The sequence below is a fragment of the Balaenoptera acutorostrata genome, chromosome 15, assembly GCF_949987535.1.
Source record: "Balaenoptera acutorostrata chromosome 15, mBalAcu1.1, whole genome shotgun sequence".
Taxonomy (NCBI): Eukaryota; Metazoa; Chordata; class Mammalia; order Artiodactyla; family Balaenopteridae; genus Balaenoptera; species Balaenoptera acutorostrata.
Genome location: NC_080078.1, coordinates 25002821 through 25028900, shown reverse-complemented (window position 1 = coordinate 25028900; position 26080 = coordinate 25002821). Strand labels below are relative to the sequence as shown.

General features: G+C 48.5%; 1 protein-coding gene across 1 annotated transcript in view; it reads left to right on the top strand.

The window, feature by feature from the left end:
- XYLT1 (xylosyltransferase 1) overlaps positions 1 to 26080 on the top strand; it is a 297683-nt gene that overhangs the window by 74042 nt on the left and 197561 nt on the right. The window contains exon 2 of the mRNA XM_007188435.2: positions 11830 to 11868. Coding sequence (XP_007188497.2) covers positions 11830 to 11868 — 39 coding nt within the window. The remainder of the gene's footprint in view (positions 1 to 11829; positions 11869 to 26080) is intronic.

Genomic DNA, 26080 nt, shown 5'->3' with positions numbered 1-26080 from the left:
TGGCTCTTTGGGCCAGCTCTGTTGTCGTGGGTGATGGGAGCGCTTCCTTCCAGGAGAGCTGGGAACAAACAGCCAGTTCACAGGCAGCTGCACGCGGCGGCCGTGCAGGAAGCAAGAAAACAGTGGGCGCTAATAACCTCTTCCTGTTCTGCACTCTGCACTGAAGCCTCCCCGCCCGCCACCCGCTGTGCCTGATGCCCACCGCCCCCCGGAAAAGTCAAGACCATTGAGCTCCAGGTAGAGGCTCGTAAATGAATGAACTGTAGTGCTCAGCTTACTTGTGCTTTATTAGAGCTTTCCTCTTTCTTCTCTCAGGTCCCGGCATCCTGAACTTTTCTTTGGTGGGATCTGGGGTGAGCCTGGAGTCATGTAGAATAAGTTGTCCAGTGGATAAAATGGTACTGTCCTTTGGTGGGAGAAATAAAGTATGGTAGTTAAGAGGTGGAAGGTCACAAACTCAGATGCTTCTGGGGCCAGCCCAGGTGGGTGGGATAGGGGCTGTAGCCAAGAGGAGGGTGTGTACCCATCTTCAGGGGGTAGTAGCAGTGGTTAAGAACCCGCCTGCCAATGCAGGGGACACGGGTTCAAGCCCTGGCCCGGGAAGATCCCACGTGCCGCGGAGCATCTAAGCCCGTGCGCCACAACTACTGAGCCCGCACTCTAAAGCCCACGAGCCACAACTACTGAAGCCCACGTGCCACAACTACTGAAGCCTGCGTGCCTAGAGCCCGTGCTCTGCAACAAGAGAAGCCACCGCAATGAGAAGCCCGTGCACCACAACAAAGAGTAGCCCCCGCTTACCGCAACTAGAGAAAGCCCGCGCGCAGCAACGAAGACCCAACGCAGCCAAAAATAAAAAATTAATTAATTAAAAAAAAAAAGGTAGCAGCTACTCAGCTCCAGCTGCAGCCATGCCAGCCTGCATACCCACTTGGCTGGATCTTCTGACATTTAAGAAAAGCCAGAAATCTGGGTATTGTGAAATCACCCAATTTTTAAATGTTGGCAACTAGTTTTTTTTTAAACGATATTGTGCACTATGTAGGTCAAACCATACCACATCCACGTATTTCGGTTACTTTATTTTTTTAACTTAGAAGATATGAAGGTTAAATGGGCCTGGCTCTGGCTTTTGAGCAAGTCTTTCTGAGCCTCTCTAAATTAGGAATACTACAGGAAATCCATAGTCTGGAAACAGAGGCAAATATATAACGTCATCAGGAGCATCTCCCAATGGTAAGAGCATAAAATAAAATCATCTGTGTTTCCAGACTCTATGGCGTCCTGTAGTAGCCACACCGTGAGGGTGAAATAAGGATTTATTGAAATAATGCATAGAAATTGCTAAACAGGGTGCTTCATAAAGACTTAAATGAAAGCTATCCTAATGGCCATTGTCATCCATCCCGTCATCTTCATCCTCGTTACCATCATGAGCATTAAGAAATACAGGAAAATGCTGGGGAGGCAGGAAGGGGGCACTCAATCCCCCCAGGTCCCACCCCTTTGAAACCTCCTGACATTGAACCTGACTCTCACTGTAGGAAGCCTCTGCCCATCTGTCTCCTGTAGGCCCACCTGTCAGCCATCTCTCTTCCAGCCCGGGAAGGAGGCTCCCCGGTTCCGAGGCACAGCCTGGAGCAGGGGATGCACCCCCTGTACCCGCTGTAGAGCTCTCCACTCCATCACCACGTGCCCACATCCTGCGATCCATTTTCCCCCAGTTTGAATCAGCGGTTCTGTGTGCGCCTCTTGGAAACATTCCAGACATAAAGCACTGCTGAATCACGGTTTTCCCAGAGCTGGGATATACTATCTTTTGAACAAAAGATGTCCTAGTTAGAGGCTCTGGTGAGGAGCTGAAGAAGAAGAAATGAAGAAAAGGGGGGGTGGGGTGGGGGCAAGGACACACATAGACATTTATTTTGGCAAAAAAGGATGAACCCAGGATTTTCTATCAAGAAACTTGGATTCTAGACTGGGTTTTGCTATAAATGGTGTGTGGCCGTTAGGAAATCCACTTCCCATTTTGGATCTCATATGCCTCACCAGAAAATGATGGGTTTGATTCAGGTCAGGGCAAGAAATGTGTTTCATCTCACTGGAAAGCAGGAAATCTACTGGTAGTGTCTGCTCATAGAGCCGTGTTGAAAATTTGAGGCCAAGTCATTGCTGAGTAATATCCACCTTGGGCATCCTATAGAGAAGCTGCTGCTCACCTACCCTACATCTCTAAGCATCTTTCTAGCATTCACAGTCTTAGATTCTGGGGCTCAAATCTTTAAACTAGATCCCCGTGGAACAGAAAACCCACTGAGCAGTCCCAGGAGCTGTAGAACAGAGCATAGTGTCTTTGGAACTCTGGACAGTGTCTACAGGACACTTGACAGCATTGGTTCCAGTTGGGCCACATGCCATCTTGGCAACCACAGCAAATGGGTGCCAAATTGGTAGGTGCCGCGTGGCCCGTGCCTGGGAAAAGGTAATTGTTGGGCTGAGCTGGAGATGCAGCTTGTGTTCTGAGCTTCAGGAAGGCTTGTGTACAGGCCGAGCCCAGTTGCCAGCCTCAGAAGGATCTAGAGCCCTGGACGGTCTGCCAGAATCTCTTGTCCTGCATTTCCCAGTTTTTTCTCGGTGTGTGGCAGGCATGCCTTCTTTCTGGTCTGAAATGCCTTCAAGCTGTGAAAAACAGAACACTATAAAGTGACAGTAATTGTCCTCCAAGAGGAACTAACATTTGTGGCTTGCCTACTCAACACCAGGACTGAGCAAGGCTCTGATACACCATCTCAGTCTTTACAGTGACTGTCGAGATGGTTATTATTATTGTTATTATTATCATTATTATAAGTTAAATAATTAGCTGAAGATCCACAACAAGGAAACGGGAAGATCCGGTATTTCCTAATACCGTGTGATCCACTTCCCTGCTCTATAAGGCTTCCTAGTGCCAGCAACTCACAAAACTATGAACTGTGGTTTAGTGATTACGATTTACCATGTGGTTGTCCCGCTGGAAAACAGTGTAATTTAGTGGTCCAAAAGCGCAGCCTCAGGAATTAGGCTGTCCTGGTCCAAATCCTGTCTCTGCCACTTAGTAATGAATGCCTTTGAGCAAATTACTTTCCCTCTGAGCCTCACTTACACCATCTGTAAATTGGGGCTATTAATATCTACTAATAATACCGATTAATAATCTAAGAGTTGTTGTGAGGTTTTAATGAGATAGTCTTACAACCCACTTAAAATAATGTGTTCAATATGAGCCCAGTGTTAGCTACTATTCTGATTATTGTCATTATTGATCAGCCGTGTGACCCTAGGAAAACTGCATGATTAAGGGGGAGGTGACAGTACAGTTGTTTGCCAGGCAGCAGCCATACAGCCAGGAGCTTTGCTTTCTGGCAGAAATACATGTCCAGTGTCTCAGGTAGGTGTATTCAAAACATTGTAGTTCTGAGAACTGTAATTCTGTGTACTTTGTAAAGAATTACAAAACCTCTGTAGGCACACACAGAACAAAGTGTTATATATGATGGTTTAGATTTTTCGTAACCGTCTGTGCTCAAAGATACACACTGAGCTGAGAAACACGAAAATCACTGCCGAATTTCCATGAGTCTGTGGTTTCTCCTATCTTCCCAGGCTGGGGATGGTCAACTACCAACTCCAAGGGCTGGAGCTTCATTTTGAGGCTCTGTTGCTCATTTCTGGGGTCTGGACTAAAAAATGTGGAGGGAATGCAGAAGAGCAAAGAGGGCTCTAAACTTTTAAAACCTTTCAGACAAAAGAGAGACAGACAGAGCGAGGAAATTCTACCCCATTTTAAGGTGCTAACCACATCTGTCACCATCTCCCTGAAGCAGTGAGAGTCCCCTTGCCCTCATTGTGGGGTTTCTGCTTTCTCCCCTGAGTCCTATTTGAAGGTGAGTTTGCATTTTCTAACAAGGTGAGTCTGTGTGGTGCTGGCCAGCTTCACATTCCAAGGGCAGCCTTTCTCAGAGAACAAGGGCGGTCTGTGTCCTTGGCATTTCTCCCTGGTCTCCCAGTGCCGCCTGCCATGCACGTGCCCCGCCTTCATCTCAGGAGCCACGGCCGTGCGAGATAAGCTCACTGTGACATCCCACAGGGACGTCTAGACAGAAAGCCCCATTGTGTGAACACCCTGATGGCCGTGACCAGATCTCGAGAAGGAGTTGAGAAGGGGTCACACACCCCTTGGGAGGGAATGGTGGAGGGAGGAGGGTTGATGACAGGGTTTCTGGGGCAGGAGGGATACCGTCACCATTTAGGTGGGGAGAAAAGAAGGGGTGGAAGCCACCCTGCTAGAGACTGAATGTGTGTGTCCCCCCAAAATTCATATGTTGAAATTCTAACTCCCAATGGCATGGTATTAGGAGGTGGGGCCTTTGGGAGGTGATTAGGTCATGAGGGAAGAGCCCCCATGAAAGGGATTAGTGCCCTTATAAAAGAGACCCCAAAAAGCTTCCTCGAATCTTCTGCCATGTGAGGTCACAGCAAAAAGACAGCTATGTGTGAATCAGGAAGCTCTCACCAGACACCAGATCTGCCAGCACCTTAACCTTGGACTCTCAGACTCCAGAACTGTGCGAAATATATTTCTGTTGTTTATAATCCACTCAGTCTGTGGTATTCTGTTAGAGAAGCCCAAACGGGCTAAGACACACCCATCATGAAATATCTTGGGGGCACTGAGCACGAGCACCGAAGTCCTAAGCGTGCGTTAGACACTTGGTGGCTGGCTGGCTATCAGAGGTTGGGGTTGTAATAGAAATTTTTGGTTTTTCACTGACTGTCCTTCTCACCTTGGATGCTTTCAGTCTTGTATTATTCGGGGTATAATCAGGGGTTCTCAGATTTTGGCCTGCGTAAGACTTCCCCAAGAGCATCTAATAAAAATGCAGATTCTTTGGATCCTTACCCAGAGATGCTGATTCAGTAAGTTCACGCTGTTAGAAACACCGGGATATTGGGTAAGGGACCAGTTTCTGGCAGTTTACAAACCTGAGCACTGGTCCAGGCTCCATCCCTTATCAAATCTGTGTTTTAGAGCAAATTGTTCTGCCAGAGCATCAGTTATCTGATCTGTAAAATGGAGAGTATGAGACTTCCCTTGGCAGAGTTGCAAGTAGTTCACATGCTTGGCACAAAGTAAGCATTCAGAACGAAGTAGGTAAATTTACCCGTTTCACGGCTGTCCAGTTACCTGCAATAACTCTCAGTTCAGAAGAACTGTGGTTGAGTAGGGTTGGGTGTGGAGGGATATGTCTTAGCCTTCATAAGCCTGGAAGAAGAAAACAAAGGGAAGGTTATCTTTGAGCTTTTAACCCAGGGACCAGACAGTTAAAATAGCGAGTTTTATTTAATGTTCACAACAACCCGTGATGTCAGTGGTATCCTGTTGTCAAGGCAGGAGGTGATTGTGTATCTGGGTTCCTGTGAGACAGTCCAGGTTTACACCTGTTAATCTGGTGTAATTGTTATCAGTGCTCCTTTTCACTTACAGAAGTTGCCAGACAATACACTCTATGCTTTACTGTCTTGCAGTAGCTCTGTAGGAGAATACAGACCCACCTGTTTACATTGTATAAATGAGAAAGGTAAAGCTCACAGAAGCTATGGACGTCACTAGTCTAAGTGGTTGTTACTTGCTGACTCGCCAACCCCAGTACTTGGGAACACAATTATATTTGGAGACAGGACCTTTAAAAAAGTGATTCAGTTAAAATGAGGCCTTTAGGGGGGCCCTAATCCAGTCTGACTGGTGTCCTTGTAAGACGAGGAAATTTGGGCACACAGAGACACATAGAGGCTCATGCACAGAGGAAAGAGACCACGTGAGGACACAGTGAGAAGGTGGCCATCTGCAAGCTGAGAAAAGAGGCCTCAAAAGAATACAACCCTGCTGGCATCTTGATCTTGGACTTCTAGCTCCCAGAATTGTGAGAAGATAAGTTTCTCTTGTGTAAGCCACATAGCCTGTGGTATTTTGTTACGGCAGCCTGAGCAGACTAAAACAGTGGTTATGCATGATTTGAATCCAGAGCTGACCCCAAACCTGCACTTTTTTTCCCATGAATGAACCTTCTTTGCCCCATGCCAGGCTGCAGTACAAGTGACCTTATCCATTTAGGTCTCTGGCCTGACATCCAAACTCAGCTTCCACTGGGTGGTCTCCAGTGAGCCAGTTTCTCCAGCAGACAAGGGTGCTGAGTTTATGATCCCATGAAGAGCTCATTGCATTTCCCAAGGCACCTGGTGTTTGACAGTGACCAGAATAAGGTCCAGTCTCTGGATGGTGGAAGCTTCCTCCTTCTATCGCCAAGCAGAGGGCTCCGGGGAGAGCACCACCCAGCCTTCTGCAGTGTTGTCCTGGGTGTGTCTGTGCTGAGGCTGTACTATAGGGGCCCATTGTCTATCTGCTGCCTTGATGGGCCTCAGGGGGAAACTGGCTCAGAAGGCTTGAATCACAGGATTGTCTCACCTGTACACAGAAGTCATCACTCAACACGCAAGAGCAAACGCTATCTTATGATATCATCAAAGCCAAGGAGGAGAACACCCCTTCCATTGACTAAGGCTTACGCAGGTCTCAGCATAACCAGGAAAGCCAGAAATGTTTGATGCATGCCTGGAATGAAAATGAACAAATTCTCCCTCCTCTCTGCTTTCTTTATGAAAGCTTAATTGCTTGTTAAAATTAGGGCTTTGGCCCTGACGGGCTCGTAAGTATTTGAGCCTGGCTTCCTGGTCTTACGAGCAAGACTCGAGGTGCAGACGAGTTTCATTTCTCCAGGAGCTGTAATCAGGCTCTTGCCTCTTTTTTTTTTTTTTTTTTAATTTTATTTATTTATTTGTTTATTTATGGCTGTGCTGGGTCTTCGGTTCGTGCGAGGGCTTTCTCTAGTTGCGGCAAGTGGGGGCCACTCTTCATCGCGGTGCGGGGACCGCTCTTCATCGCGGTGCGCGGGCCTTTCACTATCGCGGCCCCTCCCGTTGCGGGGCACAGGCTCCAGACGCGCAGGCTCAGCAGCTGTGGCTCACGGGCCCAGCTGCTCCGCGGCATGCGGGATCTTCCCAGACCAGGGCTCGAACCCGTGTCTCCTGCATTAGCAGGCAGATTCTCAACCACTGCGCCACCAGGGAAGCCCGCTTGCCTCTTTTTTAAACAGCTTTGGGATGGAAGGGCACACAGGGTCCCTTTAAACTCATTTTTGTCTCCCTCAGGGTACCTGCCAGGCATAGTGCTAGCTGCTGAGTTGGAACACGGTAAACATTTGTGGACGGGTTTGGCTGACTCTGCATGGTTCCTGCCGTGGCACAGTGACTGCATTTTGTTTTTAGTCACGACACATGTACTGATTTCTATCAACCATGTCCACTACCATTTTTAAAAAATACAGATACTAAAAAAGGATTCCAGTAGTTGTTAAGGTGGTACCTTTCATTTGCCATATTCTTCCTTTAGATAGACATTATCTAGGTTGCAGGATTACATTGTCTAAGGTGGGACTATATTCTCAGATAGAGCTGGTGTAAAATAGTGGAGCACAGGTTTCTTGAGTGCGGGGCGCTGGGATTGAATCCAGGCTTCAACACTATCTGTGTAATCTTGGACAGGTTATTCAATCTCTATGGTCATCAGTTTCCCCATCTCTATAATGGGAGTAATGGTAGTACCTACCATAAAGTTGTTACAGTGGTAAATGGAATGATGCATGTATAGAGGTTAAGCCAGTTCCTGGAACATGGTAAGAACTTAAAAAATTATTAGCCATTACTTAACAAGTAACTTGGTAAGTTACTAGTTACTACTAGTATTCATGACTGTTCTGAACTGTGGTCAAGTAATATGCCCATGGGATAAAGTTTAGAAAAAACCAAATAAACCAAAAGAATGAAAAATGTCTTTATCTCAGGGTAAGGGCACTCTGAGTGATGATTTCCATTAATGTGGTTGTAATGGCATCTAAATAAATTCAGAAGGACTGGTATATTTAGCAAAGAGGGTTGAAGGCTAACTCATAAGTAGTACAAGATCCTGATGGTCGAGTAATTTCTTTGCTTGGTGTAATGTACATCTTGCATGGAGCCTGGCATGTAGTAGGTCCTCAATAAATGATAGCTATCAGTTTGGTTATTTCTGGTTCCTGGGATGTATTTGCAGACTTAGGGAGAGTATGCATCATTTTGTTTCCAAGGCTGGACTGTTTGTACAATACGTTTTGGTTCTATCAAGGTCAATCTTTGGAGAGTGTATCTGCCACAGTGGTGCAGTATGACAAATCAACCTGAAACGCAATGACTGGAAACAACAAGCATATATTTTCTCCATGTGTGAAGGTTGGCTAGGGGTTGGCTGATCTAGGCTGTGCTTAGCTTCAAGCTGCAGATTGGATCGGGTCTGCCCCGACTGTCTCTCATCCTCCTTGGACCAGCAGGCTACCTGGGGCACATTCTTGTGCTGATGGCAAAAGCACAAGAGGTCACGCTCAATCACGCAAGCACATTTCAAGCTTCTACTGTGTCGTAACTGCTAATGGGCAAGCCCAAGTTCAAGGGATGAGGAAGCATGCTCGGCAAAGAAATGCAAAATCACAGGACCAGAGGGTGTGGATCTAGGGAGTGGTGAAAACGAGGGCCACTTATTCAACCTACCCAGTTCTCCACTTGACTTCCTCCATCTAGTCATTGCAGTAGATGATATGAAAGGGCTTTCCTTGCTTTAGGTGGTTCCCTGGTTCCCGGTCCCCACATTAAGATTCTAAAAGCACTCCACTGTAGCATCCGAGCACATTGCAAATTCCCCTTTGGTCTCTGGGAGCCTTTCCTCTGACAGACAGGAGTTTACTCTACTGTAAACCAAAGAGTCCCAATTTAGACAGACACGATGGATTAGGCAGACAGCATCACTGACCTGGTTCCTCTTCGTTAGCCTTTCCAATTAAGGAGGATGTTACTGAAAGACCTCACAGAGGTACAGCCATACCTTGAATCCTCTGGACTGAGCCTCTGTAGGGAGAGTCTTATATTTCAAATGCGCACAGAGGAGGGGGACACAGTTTTGTTGGCAAGTGAATCCCAAGTGTCAATGACATGGCCATTTGTGAGTTACTTTGTCTTCTTCTTGGCTAGGTAATTAACATGCTAAATAGATAGCATCTTTGCTTTTGTTTTTCAGAAGCTTTTTAATGAATATTAGTCCCCTGACCCTGAGCCCAGAGGGTCTCCATCTCAGTCGGAACACCAAATAAAGACTTGGTGCGACACTGTATCCAAGGATCAGGCTGTGGGTTTTGTCAGCGCAGTTGTCAGAGGTTCCCTGTGGTTTCCCAGGAAGGCCTTTTCCAGTGGAGTTGTTCATAGGGGTTCAGGATGGCATTCTCCCCTCTCCACCCCACCCCACCCAGTGGGATTCTGAGCAGTGAAGAGTAATCCCCAAACAATAGCCAAATGGGCTGTGAAGTACAGCTTAATTAATCTGGGCACGCACCCAACACCCTGTGCAATGCTTTGCAAGGACCTGGCTTTAAAAATGAGGCTAATGTCTGAGTGTGAGAAGCAGTTTCTTTTCTTCTAGTCAAAATCTGGATGGTGGGATCTGAATAAAGAGAGGGACAGACAGACACATGGAGACTGACTCTGAGTTGAAGCACAGACTTGCCTGCTCTCACTCACTGAACAGCACGGTGGGATCTGACCCACCCTGCCCGGCACAGACCAGGATGATGGCCTTGCCTCCTGACAGCTAGAATGGGCCCTGCCCAGCATGCTTGCCTGACACAGGGAAACTGGGAGTACAGGGTCCACTCTCCCCGCATACGAGTGATACAGGAGCTGGCTGGGGGGCTTCGTGAGGGATGCTAAAATAATGAACCTCACTTGAAAAAAAGTGGTTCAGTGAAGGTTCTCCCCCGTCATAGTTGCCACTGCTTTCCCCTTGAGAAGGAGCTAGTAAGGGTTTGAAGACAGAGGCCTGCAGTGTTTCTCTTAAGACTTCTCCAAGTTCCTTTATGGGCCAAGGCTGCAACGTGGGGGAGAAAATGCCCCTCAGCCTCTTTCTGAGTACGAGGAATATTCAGTGTCAGGGTAGAATGTGAAAATTAGAGTGAGACGTTCTCTTGGCAGCAGTCTTTGAGCTGCACCGTTGGAGAAGTGCTGGGAATTAGAACTGGAATCGGGAGAGAGGATTCCCTCGTCTTGTAGGAAAAGTCAATACAGACCAGAACGCAAAATGATCCTGGGGTCAGGCCTCCGACGCTCATCACAATTAGGTACCAAAGAGAAGTGAGCAAGAAAGTGAGTGACAGTTTACCTAGGGTAGGGGTTTAAGATGTTCCAATTTCTCTACACTTCCTTTTTTTAAAATTGTGGAAAGGACACTTCACATGATATCTACCTTCTGGGCAAAATTTTCAGTGTACAATATAGTTTGTTAACTCTAGGCTCTGTGTCGAACAGCAGCTCTCTGGAGCTTATTCATCTAGTGTGAACAAAACTTTGTACCCGATAAATAGCACCTCCCCATTTCCCTCTCCCTCCAGCCCCTGCCAACCACCCTTCTACTCTCTGCTTCTATGAGAGTTTATTTTAGGTTCCTCATATAAGTGGAGTCATGAAATCTGTACTCTCATGTTTATGGCAGCCAAATTCGTAATAGCCAAAACATGGAAAGAACCTACATGTCCATTGACAAGTGAATGGATAAAGAAAATAACGTTGTATGTATATGCACAGAGGAATATTATTCAGCCTTCAAACAAGAAGGAGGTCCTGCCATTTGTGACAACATGGATGAACCTTGAGGACATCATGCTAAGTAAAATAAGCCGTTCACAGACAAACAAATAGGGTGCGATTCCTACATCTCCTTCTTGTTCACAGCAGAGGCCAGTGGGCTGGGGCTAATTTGCACGGCTTCCTCGAAGCCTGTGTTGGAAAATCTGCTCGGATAAAGCAAAGCTTCCAATTGAGTTCGCACTGAGGGGCCGTAAAATCACGCCCATTCTCTGTAAGAGGCAGCTTGAGGTTACTTTCCCAGAATCAGGAATCCAAGACGATGCAGCTCAGAGCTGACCTAGTCCAGACAAAAATAGCCTTTATGTGCCGAGCTTCCTGTTTTCTTTGGAATCCACTTGCTGAAAACCATTACGTCCTCCCCAGCTGCCCCTTCCTCCTCCGTACCCACCCTGCCCCCCACCCAAGCGTTCACGTTTAATGACCCGAGGCATTACCACCAAGCATTTCCAGTCAATTGGCTTTTGTAGCGAGTGAATGAATGGGACTTTCTCTGGCCTTCTCTCGGCTGAAAGGAGTCTTCCCCAGCCCATTGGAATGTGCCACACAGACCAGGAATTAAGCTCTTCTTTTCCTCTCAGTCCTTCCCTCATTCTTTCCAAGATCAGACACAAAGTGGCGGCCTTGCCCCTAATGGGGATTTTATATTCTTTCAGGTTTATTTCTAATCCTCTTACGGACCCATCTTCTCCTTCACATCAATGATTTGAACACGCTTTGAGATACTCGGCAAGGGGCCTTTGTTTCTTGTTTCTTTACGCTGACACTTCATGGTTGTGCACGATCTCCACGCGGGTGTCCCTGTATCCCCCTAATGAAAGATTACAGCCTCCTTCATCCTGTGGGTGGGGGAGGAGGTGTGGTGGGGGGAGATTGGGCCAGGCTGTCCTCCTGTCACATGGAATGGGGGCGACAGAGGGGGGCCAGCTTCCCTGCGGGGTTGCTTGATGCCAGGGCAGTAGGTTACACTTCTCCCACCGCTCACGTGTGTTTTCTCCTCTTTTCCCACAGGCCGCACAACCAAGCCCTGTGATCACCCTGGAGGCCCAGGTGAGTACCTTCCCGTGGTGTTTGTCACTTTCTCTGCACTGATGTCCCCGGACCAGCTCTCCAGGGGGCGTTCGTGCATCCTCTTGGCTCCAGGACTCAGAAAGGCTGGACAGACACATAAGGCCATCCTCCTGCCCGGTTGGGATATGTGCGTGCACCCACATGTGTACACACACCAGCTGATTGTGCGTGAATGTGTGTGCACGCATGCACGTACCCAGGTTCTGAAAGCACCGTGGGAAGAACCAGACCTGTTTCTTTTGAGTTTTCTTCTGCCCTTTGCTTCCGCCCAGCAGTCACGAGGAGGTGAATGCAGGGGGAGAGGGAAGGCAGAGAGGAGGCATGCAGTGGGGGATGGCTGCCCTTTCATGCCTTGGGTTTGGAGAACTTTCTCCCCGGGCAGTTGTGTGCTTGTGTCTGCTTGCGCGATGGGCCATTCTGAGGAATGTGAATCACGGTGGCATTTCTTTGCGGGGGGCAGGTGACCAGTGGGCCTTGTAAGGAGGGAATGGCCCTTACTGTCCACTTTCTGCTTTCCGGGGAGCTAGGACAGCGGGGCAGCTGTGAGCCCAGCAGACCCAGGTAGAGCTCCAGAGCTGTGTCTTCTGGCCCTGAGGGGTCACTGAACCACTCGGCCTCCATCTCCCCGTCTGGAATATTATTACCACAGGGATAGTGCCTGCCCTGCAGGGCTGTGGTGAGGAGGAAAGCACAGGGTGTCTGTGACGTCATCAGTATGTGCTAAGTGCTTGTGAGTGTTAGCTTTTTTTTTTTTTTTAACATCTTTATTGGAGTATAATTGCTTTACAGTGGTGTGTTAGTTTCTGCTGTTTAACAAGAATGTTAGCTTTTTAAACCAGTAGCACGGTGCTTTTCCGACGGGACTTGAAGGAGGTGTATCTTTGGATGGATGGTTTCCTTAGCTCTGTGGGTTGGTCAGACAGTAAACAGGGAAGCCAGGGTGGATGCCAGCAGCACCCCACAGCTGACAGCGTGTCAGACAGGCGAACATGGCTGAGCTTCTCAGGGCCCCTCGGTGACTCCTGCGCACCCTGGGACCAGCTGCACCCTACTCTTCACCCTCGTCACGGGCACCTCTGCCCTGCCTTCCCCACGGGAATGAGGCACAAGCCCACCCCGCTCCTCCTTCCTTCATCAGAAAGGCCAGATGTTGGGAGGAAAGTGGATTCTCAGGGTTTCTTTGGGCTCTCTGGCCTCTCACTACCCACCCCCGCTCTCCCCACACACGCTTACTTACGTGGGCTTCAGGGATGACCAGACAACAAAGCTGGCAGGAAGGAGCAGCGGGTGGGACTTTGAGGGGATAAACGCCCAGTTTTTAGCCCCTGTTTGGCCATCCTCTGGTCTGGTTTTTGCCAGACTTCAGCCGGTCACCTGTCACCTCGGCCGCGTTGGGCAAATGTGAATTGTACCTGTGCCAAGTCACCTAGAAATACATTCTCCCTGAAATGAACATATTTTACTTTCAGAAGTAGACTTACCCTAAGCTAATGATCCCCGATCAGGGGTATCTTTGAGCCCCAGAGGACTCGTGGCAATGTCTGAAGACATTTTTGGTTATCTCACCTTGGCGGGCTGGGAGGGAGGGGGGTTTACTACGGACATCTAATAGGTAGAGACCAGAGAGGCTGCTGAATATCCTACAAGGCACAGGATGCCCCCACAGGAAGAATTACCATGCCTGAAATGGCAGTAGGGCCAGGGTTGAGAAATGCTGTCTCAAGGGATAATATTGGTGAAATCACAAGTTTGATATGCCAGTTACATTGTGTTGCAAAACATTGAACGTTAAATTAATACAGTTGAAAAGCTCCTTTGGGTGCCCTCTAAAATCACTGCAACGTCCTCTCAGAGGTACGTGTGCCACACTTTGGGAAACGTGTCTCTCCCCACGTATTTTGAGAGAACGTCCAGGGTGGGTTTTTGAAATGCTGGCCCTTCTCTTCTTTATCAGTCTTTCCCCAGAAGGAAAAGTTACTAGACTCAGGGAAACCCCTGGGCACGTAGTCTGCACCCAGAATCCTGGAAGCCAAATCTGAGGTGGAGTGGCTGCAGCCTGGATGGTTCTGGATGGTTCTGTCCTTGGCCCTGCTGCATCTCTCGCCCCACCAGCCCTTCAAAAGCTCCATGGGAAAGAACAGTCACATGCCCTGGCTCTGGGGTGTGACAGCTCACACCCCTACCTACACAGTGACCTCTCCCCGAGTCACATCCATCGGCCTGAGGGACCTGAGCCCCGGTCCGCGCGCAGCCAGCTGTGGCACGTGGCCGGCTCTCTGCACTGGTGCCACGGCACTGGGGAGGTGACTCAGTATGTCTCCAAACAACACTCCATCAGTCTCATCTGGAGCTCGGTCTTTGGGGAGCCGTAGGATGCTGTTTTCTTTCCCCGAGTTCTGGTTTCCCACGTTAAAGAGACGTTGGAACCCAACCAAAGTACAGATGTGTTTTTTTTTTTTTTTGTAACTGTTGGCACAAGCCCGTGGCCGGATCTGACTTTGTGCTGGACCTCAGCCCATCGTGGGACTCAGGATGGGATCCTCTTCAGCTGCCTGCAGGCAGGTCAGATGAGAGGGGCAGGCAGAGGTTCTCTGGCAGGACGTGGCACCCCAAATATTACCCATATGGCACAAGCAAGGTGGCAGATGTGGCCGAGCTTGGAAGAGCCAGCCGTGCAGAGGTGAGCGGTGGATGTGCTCTGAGCCCTGGGTCAGTTCCCACTTCCTCCCCCTGTGGCCTTTGCCCCCAAGAAAGCCATCACCTGCTGCATCCTGGAGCACAGGTGCCACGGGTGGGCCTGAATTTGAGCTTTCACTGCGAGCCGTGTCCGTACATCATGCTTCAGTGGCGTGCTTGCCCAGGGCCCAGTCTGCATAGGGACACTGGGCCAGCCAGGGACCCTCCCCTCCACGCATTCCCTCTCCCCCTAGTACTCACTGCATCAGCCCCCGCCCCGCGCTTAGTGCGTCTGTCCCCGGGCAGCTGTTCGGAGTTGGGGGGGTTGGATTGCTTGGCTGCTGAGGCCTCCTCTAATGCTCTGCCACTGGCACAGCAAAGCTTCGCATCTGTTGGCATCAGCAGGACTCTCTCTGCTTAACGGCCAGATTAATAGGATGAGGAAGTCGAGTAAGATTTAAATCCCTGGTGTCAGCTTTCCCTCAGCAGGTTGCCCCTGGGGGTACCGAGGACTCCCTGACTTGCAGTGGTGAATACTTTTCTAGTCTGCAGATGGTGGTTACCGGGGCACCAAGTGACCTAGAGATGAAAAAAAAGTGTCTGAAAGGAATTTGAATTTGGTTAGCAGCATCTTCATGATCCCCACTCTTACTGATATTTACCACTTGCCAAGAACTGGCTTCTCCCACTGAATCCTCAAATGCCGTTACTACATAGGTCTTTTCATGATACCCAACTTCCAGATGAGGACCCTAAGGGTCAGAGAGGTTAAGTAACTTGCCCAAGGTCACACAGGACCTGGCATTGGTGAGTGTCAGACTTGGGGCCATATGACATCAGAATCTATCTTCTCAACCTCTGTCCTATTTTTCCAGAAAAAAAAAGTTGCCTAGAAAGATTTGCTGGTGCTCAGAAAAGCTGGAGGGACGAGCTTGATGTATGCACCCCAAGTTCAATATAGATAAATAGATAGATGGATGGATAGTGCTTTGTACAAGTATCCGCAGATATACTTAGATAAGTAGGTAGAGGGATGATAGATAGATGATAGGTGGATGGATATATAAATAAATAGATAATAATGCTTTACATGATGAGTGATTCTTTGACCAATAGTTTTGCCACAAGGCTGGTAGGTAAAAGGGTTTAAGCAATGGACCCAATAGAAAATTTATTTTAAAAACAACAAAAATGAAACATCTCCCTGTGCATCAGTAGTGTTTTGGTAAATATGAATGCTCATTATTTGATTCTCTCTTTCTCATTGATCCCCAAGATGGTTTATCATTTCTGAATTCATTCCAACTGGCAAGGCCTCTCGTTATTTAATTTTAGCTTCTCTGTCTCCCTTCCTGCCACCCCTTCCCCCAACATCTTCACTGTCAATTAGTTCATGGCCTCTGCTCCAACAGTGAGATCCCCTGGGAGTTGTAATAAAGGAACTCTTCAGTAAAGATTTGTCAATCTGGGTCTGCTGTACTTGGAGGGGAGCAAACCTTCCTTTACGCTGAGATTCCTCTCAGGACCTGAAGATCAGGGGCATCAGGAGGAAAACTCCTGACTGCTCAGCTTTCAACAACCAACCAGGTCCTTGAACTTCTTTGATCAACCAGCTGGGGGTATAAGGGGAGGGAGTTACATTCACATTATTTAAAGATGATGCTGGGGTCATTGAAGATTGTGAACAAAACTCACGAGGAAAACAAGTAGTGGGTGGAAGGAAATCAGTCCGTGAGAAATTCATCCATTCATCCAGTTGGTTATTTAATAAATAGTTTGGGGTCCAGGAAGAGGCCAGGCCTTGATGCTAAATGTACAGCAGTGAACAAGACAGAAGGTACCTTGCCCATGGAGCCCCCATTCTGTCTGGGGGAGTCAGACAGTGAATTTAAGAGCAAATAAATATGCCCATGGTTTCAGGGAGTAATGAGTGAACAAAAACAAGACCAGCGTGTCTGTAAGTGGGAGTGACCGGGCGCCACAAGGGGGAGATGTTCAGGGAAGTCTCTCACTGGAGGTGAGTTTTAAGCTCAGGAGGTGACATCTGAGCTGAGAGCTTACAGTAGAAAGAGTTAACCAGGCAAAGAGATGGCAGTAATTGTGTTCTGAGAGTTTTGCATATTGTATCTGGGTTCTTGTAAAAATAATGCCAGTTTTCCTTAGAATCAATTAAAAGTTTTAGCTCCTTGGAGCTCCTTCAATGCCTTGGTGTCATTAGAACGTCAGGATGAATAAGGAATTACCTTATCAGACAAGGGTGAAGGGCAAGGACTGAGGGGGTGGGACAGAGGAAAAGGGGCTTAAATTTGGGGCCATCCAGTCAAACTAACACCCGCGGCGAGCATTTTGACAGGGAACTTCTGACCTGAGCAATGTTGTGCTGTGGTAATGGGGCTTATGTGAGAAATCAGCTAATAGTCATCATTAGCTAATTAGCTGGCTCCCTTTCAGCTGAACTGAAGCCTGAGTCTAAACCAGTGGTTCTCAACTTGGGGCAAATTTACTACCTTCACGCCTGGGGACATTTGGTGACGTCTGGAGACATTTTTGATTGTTACAGCTTGGGGGCTGGGGAGTGCTACTGGCATCTAGTGGGTAGAGGCTAGGAAGGCTGCTGAACACCCTACCATGCATGCAAGAAAGAATTATCTGGCCCCAAATGTCAGTAGTGCCAAGGTTAAGAAGTGGTGGTGTAACCTCATTTGCTACGTGGACAGCTTATTTTACAAAGACAGTCCCAGCCACATAATTGTGACAGTGTAGAAGGGCGTAACTTGTTCCTTCCTTGGTGTTCTCTTGTTTATGTTCACACATCCTCCTCTCTGATTAATATCAGACCTCCGCCTCCAGGCTCTTGGCTGTGACACCTCCATCCCCCAAAACCTCTAGATCTGAGTTGCCAGGGAGTGACTGCACGCAGGGTCGTGACTCATGACGCATATGAGCATGTGTACAGTGTATGGAAAGGGGAAAACACCTCTTAGAGATAGTTTTCTGAGAGATGCTAGGGCCCAACAGCATTTGGAGAAAAATGCAGCATTTAAAAAAAAAAATTAAAAAGCCCATCTACGTGGCTGAGTTCAGAGAGGGTTGGGCTAATGTTTCTGGACCAACAGAGCAGGGCTTGTGAAAACCTCAGCTTCAAGGCCCAGTTCCTCTTTCAGAGGCAGACCACAGCCTCTTCTGTGCAAATATCTTTCTCCTGAAGCTCTTCCCCCACTCCTGGGATTAAAGCAATTGCTGTCTCCTCGCCTCGCTTCCTGCTCTGGGCTTCGATTAACCTTTTCCTCCGTGGAGAGCGGTTTGGGGAGTGATCAGGGAGCTTCTGAATGGCTCTTACCTGAGTCTCCAGCCCATTAATTCTTATGGTGCCCGGCATCTGTTGAGAGGACGTTGAGACCAAATTGCTTCTCAGCCCATCTGCTTTCCTCCCACCAGCCTCTTTGGGGGAGCAGAACCTCTCCAGAGCAGACAAGGCTGATTTTGGGACAAGCCAAATCCCTCCACCACGGTCTTTTCCTCTGACTCTGATTTTCTGGGTCTTTAATTAGACCTGGTGGGAGAGGTGGGGCAGGGAGGTGACCAGCTGGACCACTGCCCGGGCCAGGACTTGGCTTGCCAGGCAGGGAGGCTGGACCTGGCAGTAGAAACGTTCTCGGGGAGGATTTGCCTTCCTATGGCCATGGTACCTCTCTAGTCTGTATGACTCAGGGCAAACGAAGTGATGCAACATTCCATAAATAGCCGGCAAGTTCCCCAAAGTGTAGCCACATGCGCCGTTTCGAAAAATAGATCGTGTTGAGGTCATTATTCCTCTGTTCTCCGTGGGAGATGACTTCTCCCAAGACATTGAAGGTTTGAGTTTAGCTGTTGACTGAGAACACTTCAAACTATTGCTCTTATCAATAATGACCAACATACATTGACTATAAGTTTACTATGAGCCGAGAACTGCACATTGTATGTGTATTTGTAAATTTAGTACTTTTAGCCAATATCCACTAAGCACCGGTAACATGGGCTGGGCGCTCTTCTAAGTAAGCTCTTTACATGGATTCACTCAACTCAGATTTCACAGCTGCCCTCGATGGGAGGTATTAAATCATCCCTGTTTTACAGACGAGAAACTGAGGCATAACAAGGTTAAGCTGCCTGTCCAACAGCTAACAAGTGGAGCAGCCGGGATTTGGACCTGGCAGTCTAGCAGGTATAGATCTTAGCCCCGTTTTACAGACAAGCCGACTGAGGCCCAGAGAGACCGAGTTTCCTGTAAAAGTTATACAGTCAGTAAGTGGTTGAGGCTGGATTAGAGCCAGGTTACAAATGAAGCACCGTCTCCTTCACTGCTATGTTGCTAAGACATAGATTAAATATAGATAGAGAATAGATACAGATGATAGATAGGTATAAGAGGTAGAGATGTAGACGTAGTTATAGATCTGTAACTTAATTACATAATGTGTATGTGATGTACAGTGTATACAGTCAGCCCTCTGAATTCCCCATCCACAGATTCAACCAACCATGGATCAAAAATATCTGGAAAAAAATTCCAGAAAGTTCTAAAAAGCAAAACTCGAATTTGCCACATGCTGACAACTATTCATGTAGCTTTTACATTGTATTAGGTGTTATAAGTGATCTAAAGATGATTTAAAGTATACAGGAGGATGTGTGTAGGTTATATGCAAATACTATGCCATTTTATATAAGGGACTTGAGCGTCTATGGATTTTGGTCTCTGTGGGGGTCCTGGTACCAATCCGCCCGGAGATACTGAGAGATGACTGTATATACATAATACATATATACATTATGATATCCATTATACATTAGATGTCATATATTATACATTAGAAAATATAATTCTATATCAATATATCTAATTTATATCTCTATATCTGAACCTATATCTAATCTATATCTATATCTAATGTATATATGCATTAGAGTGCATGTATTATTATAATGCATGTTGTGTAATGTATACAAATAACATATATGCTACATATAGATTAGATAGATATAGAGATTAGGTATAGAGAGATAGATTAGATATAGAACATATACAGATGTGATGTAGCTATAAATGTAGATATAGACATAGATTAGATTTAGATATAGATATAGCTACAGATATAGTTGTATGTATAGTTACAGATATAAGTAGAGATAGAGACAGAGGTAGAGATCACTCCCTTGGCCAACCCCAGCAGACGGGTTTGGAATTATCCGTCCGTACGGAGTGAATTCCAGGTGCGGAGCCGAGGTTCCATGCAGCGGGAGGGTCCCCCTGCAGAGAGCAAGCAGAGTGGTCGCACAGTGAGAAGGAGACACTCACGTTTCCCTTCCAGCAGATGCATCTTCTTGAAGGGCACCTGCCCACACAACTTCCAGCACTGAGGGGAAGCCCGCAGTGCCACCAGCTGAGCAGCATGGCAGTGTCGCCAGATTTGCATCGAATTACAAGCTGGAGGCTCAGTGAGCAGGCGTTGCAGCTGTTTGGCATCCATAGCACATGGACCAGGATCTTTGAGGCTTAGTCTGTCTGCTCCGTGAGGTTTTCGGGCAGGGCGGTGTGAACCCAGGAGCTTAAAAAGAGAAGGTTCCAGGCCTAGAATGTTCAGGCTGGGTTTGAAGGTTCTAGTTGTCGAGGTAATTCAGTCAAGAAACTCGCTTTCACATAAAATAGCAGCACCACGGAGGTCGAGGTGGAGGAGCGACATCAAAATCAATACCCAGAGCCCAGACTTGGAGGATTTAGGAACCAGAGAGGATCTGGATGCTGCTTCTGCAACATCGCCTGCATGTTTGCTCCACACCTAGGACTTTGCTAAGCGCTTTTTATGCATCATCTCATCTAATCGTGATGGCAGCACCTGGGGAAGGGGCTCGCGTTCCCCTCCTTTGCAGGAGAAGACACTGAGGCATTGACAGGTTAAGTACTTGGTTCAAGGCCACAGCCCTCCTGAATGGCAGAGGGAGGACCGAAGCCAGACCTCCGTCTCCTGCAGCGTTTGCTGTGCCCCCTGCCCCTCAGGGCTCACCTTTGTGCTTTACACGTGGAAAAACCCAGAGTCGCTCCACAGCTTTCATGGTCACCCAGCACGTTAGTGGCAGACCTGGATTCAGGTGACACTTCACCGTAGCCAGTCAGATAAGCCCCACGTGGTTCCTGGCCACGGGAAGTTCAGGCTCCGTGTGGAAGGTCAACAGCCCCACGTCTCCCTCACGCACCCTCTTGCTGATGCCACCTCGGATGTTAGGGCTCAGCTGAGATGAAACGTGTGGGTGTATTCTGTCCCCACCCTCCTCAGATCCGCTTTCCACCCATCCTCCCTTCCCTCGGCCCCCAGAGGCTGACCTTGATGGATTTCATCAGCATGGACTTCTCATTGCTTCGGTCCAGGGGAGACGCTGGCAGGAGATGGGAGGAGGTGGGGACAGTGGGATGGGGTCATTTTCTGTGGGTTGGCTGAGTCGCCTGGGAGGGCCACAGCTCCCGCAGGGCTGCCCTGTCCCATGGCTACGACTGTTCTCTCCAGGACCTGATCACACGGATCAGGTGGTAACAGCTCCCTGCAGTGGCCAGAGCTGCTTTGTCGGCTTCCCTTAGAAAGTGTCTCTTGGTAAAGTGTCCTCAGCTTCCCCTAGGAGAGTGGCCTCTGTTTCCTCGGGGCCTGGACACGGAGCCTCCAGCCCCTTCCTCACATAGCACTGCCAGTGGGGTTTCCCAGGGTGAATCACTGTCATTTCTTGTCCTGTTGTGATAAAGTGGGGGGTCTTCAAACCAAGGGAAGGTCCCAGAATGGATGGGAGGGAACAGTGATTCTTTTGAAACTGAATGCCCAATTGTGGGTGTCTGAGCATTTTTCTGGGCAGAGGATCAGAGCTGTCATTCTATTTGTGACAACCTCCCCCCAAAACCAAATCGAGAAGTAAACATTCTCAATACCACTGTGCTAAATAAAGCACGAGAGGACCCACATGTGTGAGAAAGATGCCCCAGGCAGGGGCCAGTTTGCTCTGAGTCTTGTCACTCACACCCTTGTGTCTGTCTTGGCTCTGAGGCAGTGAAGGACTCCTTCACCCGGGAGGGACCAAGGTCTAGGCTGACAAGGCAGGGAGGGCAGGGCTTCAGCTCCTCCCTGTAACCCCAGAGCAGACAGGCAGACAGAGAAAACAGGCTATTTCTGCCAGCAGGGAAGGCCTTTGCAAACTCTCCTTTTCTCATTCTCTGTCACACCTCCAGGAAATATAACTGTCTTAGCATTTGAATCTGATTTCTCAAAAGTGCCACCACCTCGCCTCTGCCCCTGAGAGGCCCTGGGAGGGCCAGCACGTGGCCATTTCTCCAGTCCAAGTGGTTCTGGCTGGGGAACTGGGCTGTCCCCTCCCAGCAGCTTGGAGAGGTGGGGTCCCAGCTCCAACCTCAATGCAACCCTCCCTGCTGGGTTCAAGTGCCTTTCCGAAAAGGAACATCTTATTAATAATAATAACCCCTTCTGATTTTCTTCTGGGAACTATAGCTCTTATTTTTCCACGGAAAGGAAGGGGACTGGATGGGAAACTCAAGTTAGCTGTGGTGCAGGCACCAGATGGGTGGGGTTGAGGACCGTGGGACAGTTTTATTGTCTTGAGAAGGAAGAGCCCAGCCAGCTCAATGCTAGAAGAAAGAAACTCCAGCTATACAAGGGGCCTAAAGCGACTTCTCTGCCACACGCTCCCTGCCCCAATTACAACCGGCACTAGTTATGGGGTGCCAGGAGGTAACTTTCTCATGACATCCTAGACCCAGAGTCATACACAGGCCTCCTCGTGGCCTCTCCAACTGGCCCACGGGGTTTTGGGGGGCAGGGAGGGGGTTTGAAAGATTTTTGAAAAATTAGAAGGTAAAACTGCATTGAGCCTTTAGATGTCAGCTAGTGGCAAGGACCAGCTGCCCCCTTTGGATGGAGCCCAGGGTCCTGGGTTCGAATCCTGGCCTCTTCACTTACTGAATGCATCACCTTTGAGAAGATATTCAGCCTCCTGAGACTCAGTTTCCCCACTGGTTAAAGCAACCATGACACCTACCTCCTTGGACTCTTTAGAGGCTGGGGTGATGATGCCCCCTTGTCACTTATAAACACTAACCCCACCCTGCTTTCTCTCTTGTGTCAGGAGGAGACCCCAGGAGCAAGGGCTCTTCAGTCTCCTTACATTGTCTCCCCATGCAGGAATTTGCTTTGTCCTTTTTCTGGAACATTCTTCCTTCTCTATTCGGATGGCTGCTTCCCTCTTTGCAGAGAGGGAAGTAGCATTAGTTAAAATACCGGGATGTCTTTGGCAGCTGAGCCAGGTGCTTGTGTCCTGTGAGTGGGCTGGGACATTTGCCTTTGCGCGGGACAGGCTAGGCTGTGTTGTCACCACATAAGCAAAGCCCAGGTCTGCCTGGACTCCCGAGTGGTCAGCAGAGTGGCAGAGGCAAGCACAGTTCTTCTAATGGAAAAGCATCTTCTTGAAGGGAGGGGAGGGGAGATGAGGCTCTCCCACTAGCCCGGGCAGTGGAACTGCCCCTGGTTAAGAGCCCCACACAGCTTCCTTAGACGGCCGGACGCCGAGCATCTCAGTAGCCCCCAGGCGGAGTGTGGGCCGGGTCTCATCAGTTCTTCTGCCTCCCGTCTGCCCGTTACTTCAGGGTCTCCCTTCGCCAGGGCCGCCTCCTCGTTCACCCTGCTCATCCACCAAGTTTGCTCAGCCGAGGCACTCCTGCCATTTTGGACTTCATCGTGGGCGCTGTCCTGTGCAGCGTACCTGGGCTCTACCCACTGCGTGCCAGTGACGCCCCCTTCCCAGTTGCAACAACCCAAAATATCTCCAGACACAGCCGGATGTCCCCTAGGGGCAAAGTTGACCCCAACTGAGAACCACTGGCCTGAGTGTGGTTTGCAGGGACCGTGTCATGAAACGGTGCTGGGGAGAGTTAGGTGAAGTCCACGGGTTGGATACCTCCTATAAATGTCATTGGATTTGACGTCTTTGCTCTCAAGTGACTTTATATGGGCGGGGCGAGAGGGAGAGTTTAAACAAACCAGCACACGCCAAGCCTTTCATTGCTGGCGAGATGAGATACAAAGGAAAACTCAAATGTTCCAGCAAACTCTGAGGCACAGAAAGGTGAAGGGCCCGGTGTGCTCCTGGGGCCTGGAGACCCCAACCCCAGCTCTGAACGCTGGCCGAGTCGCTTTTCGGCTGGGTGCCTGGTGGGGCGAGGGCCAAGCTCCAGGCAGGGCTCCTGAAGCCTGCAAGCGTGGGGTTGGCAGATTTGCTGTGGTTTGGCGCTCTCAGGAGGGCGTGGGCTTGCCTGACACCCGGAAATAGTCTGTGGCTTTGGGACTGACTCTGTAGCGTGTTAAAACCGGCTGGTTTTACTCCCCAGTTACTCACTCTCACTGTACCGCATTCATACAAGCTGCTTTTTACTCCCTGGACTCCGTGAAAGGGTCCTATGTGCGGAGCATCAGCTTAGAACAAGCGGGCTGCTGTGCGTCACGCCGGAGGCTACTTGTTTACGTGTTAGTTTGTCCTTGAGCGTTTCTCCACCCTGTTCTCTATGGCTAGAAACATGTTTGTTTTTAATTTTTATTCATTTATTTATTTTTAGGTTTTCCTTTTGGGACTTAAGATCTTTTTCTGGATTTATTTTTCATCGTTGCTATGATAAGTAGTATATTGTATTCTCCGGTTAGTATTATATTATTGATTAGTTCATTCACTGAATATTTATTGAGTGCCGACTCTGTGCCAGACACTGTTTTAGGGGCTGGAGATACAGCAGCGAACAAGACAGGAGTCCCTGCTCTCGCGCGCCCTCATTCTAGACAGATGGTAAACGAGAGATGTGTGTTTCAATGTTATGTCAAATGGTGACAAGTGCTAAGGAGGAAAGTGAGGCAGGGGAGGGGTGGGCGAGGCCAGGTCAGTCGAGGAGGGATTGCCCTTTGACTTTGGTGGGGCTAGGGAGGGCCGCCTGGAAATGAGGCAGCGTTTGAGCAGAGTCCTAAAGAGTATGGGTGGGCGAGGAAAAGAGAGCAGCCAGTGCAAAGGCCCTGAGGTAGGTTTTGCTTGGCATGGTTTTTGCACCATAGAAGCCAGTGTGGCTAAAGCAAGAGTGAGCAAGGGAAAGAGGGGTGGAGGTGGGGCCAGAGCGTTAGGATCTTATTGAACCTAGAAAGGACTTTGCTTACGCTCCATGCTGAGAAGCCTCTGGAGGAATTTGAGCAGAGGAGTGACATGGCCTGACTTTTGAAAATGGGATTGGTTGCTGCCCTGCTGAAAATGCACGGTTGTTAGTCAAGGGCAGGCACAGGAAGACGGGCGAGGGAGGAGGCTTTGCAATATCCAGGGCAATGCAGTGGTGGTTGGGACCAGCATGTTCACAGTGGAGGCCAAGAGAAGTGGTTTGATTCTGGACACTTCTGAGAATAGAGCCAACTGGACTGACTGTGGGTTGAAAGCATATAAAGCAATACAGGCACACAATAACAAATAAATAAAATCAAATAATACAGAAGAGTATCAGGTGAAAGGTAAATCTTGCACCCCTTTTTCCAGTGTTCAGAGGTAACCACTATTAACAGTTTTCTTATTTCTCCTTCCAGGTTTTTCCTTTGCATATTAATGTGGGGGGGGCGGTGGGGAAGGGTACACAGGCAGGGATTTTGTTTCCTTGAAACTGAATCTAAAGAAACATATTTTATACTAACTTGCTGTTCCTCTCTCTGTATCTTAGACGTCAATTTATATCAGCACCCATCACTGTTCTTCATTGTTTTTAACTGCCTTCTAGTTTTTCCAAGTATTCCCAGCACCCAGCATGGTGTCTGGTATGTAGTAACCATTCAATAAATATTAATCAAAGGAATTAAATATCCCATCATCTATTTCACTGATTTCTTGTTGGTGGACATTTAGATTGTTTCTCTCTCTTTTTTTTTCCTGTCTTAATGCTGACATTCTTGTACACATACCTTTTCACAATTGAGCGTGTACGTCTGTAGGGTGAATGCCTAGATCTGGGACGGCTGGCTCGAAGGGTATGTGCGTTTTAGGTTTTGGCAGGCATAGTGGATCTGTCCTATACAGAGGTTTCTTCAAATCACCCATCGAAGTGATTTCCTGTTTCCTCTCTCAAAAGCACTGGGGATTATCAATCTGTATAATCTGTGTCAAACTGATGGGTAAAAACAGTACTTACTGTCTTGATTTGCATTTTAGATATGAGTGGGTTGGAGCATGTTTAAAAAGTCGTGTCTGTTGATGAATCCCTTCACTCTGTTTTCCTGGGTGCCGGAGGCAGCACTCTCTCATCCTTGGCCTCCTTGAGATGTGCTGGGTGATACCCGAGACTTGCCGGGCGCTTGCTGTGTCAGCACGGTGCTGAGTGCTGCGCGTGTGCTAACTCACGTCATGATGCTCCGTGGACGCTGTGAAGGAGCTGTGGTCATGTCCTCCCTTTCAGATAATGAAAATG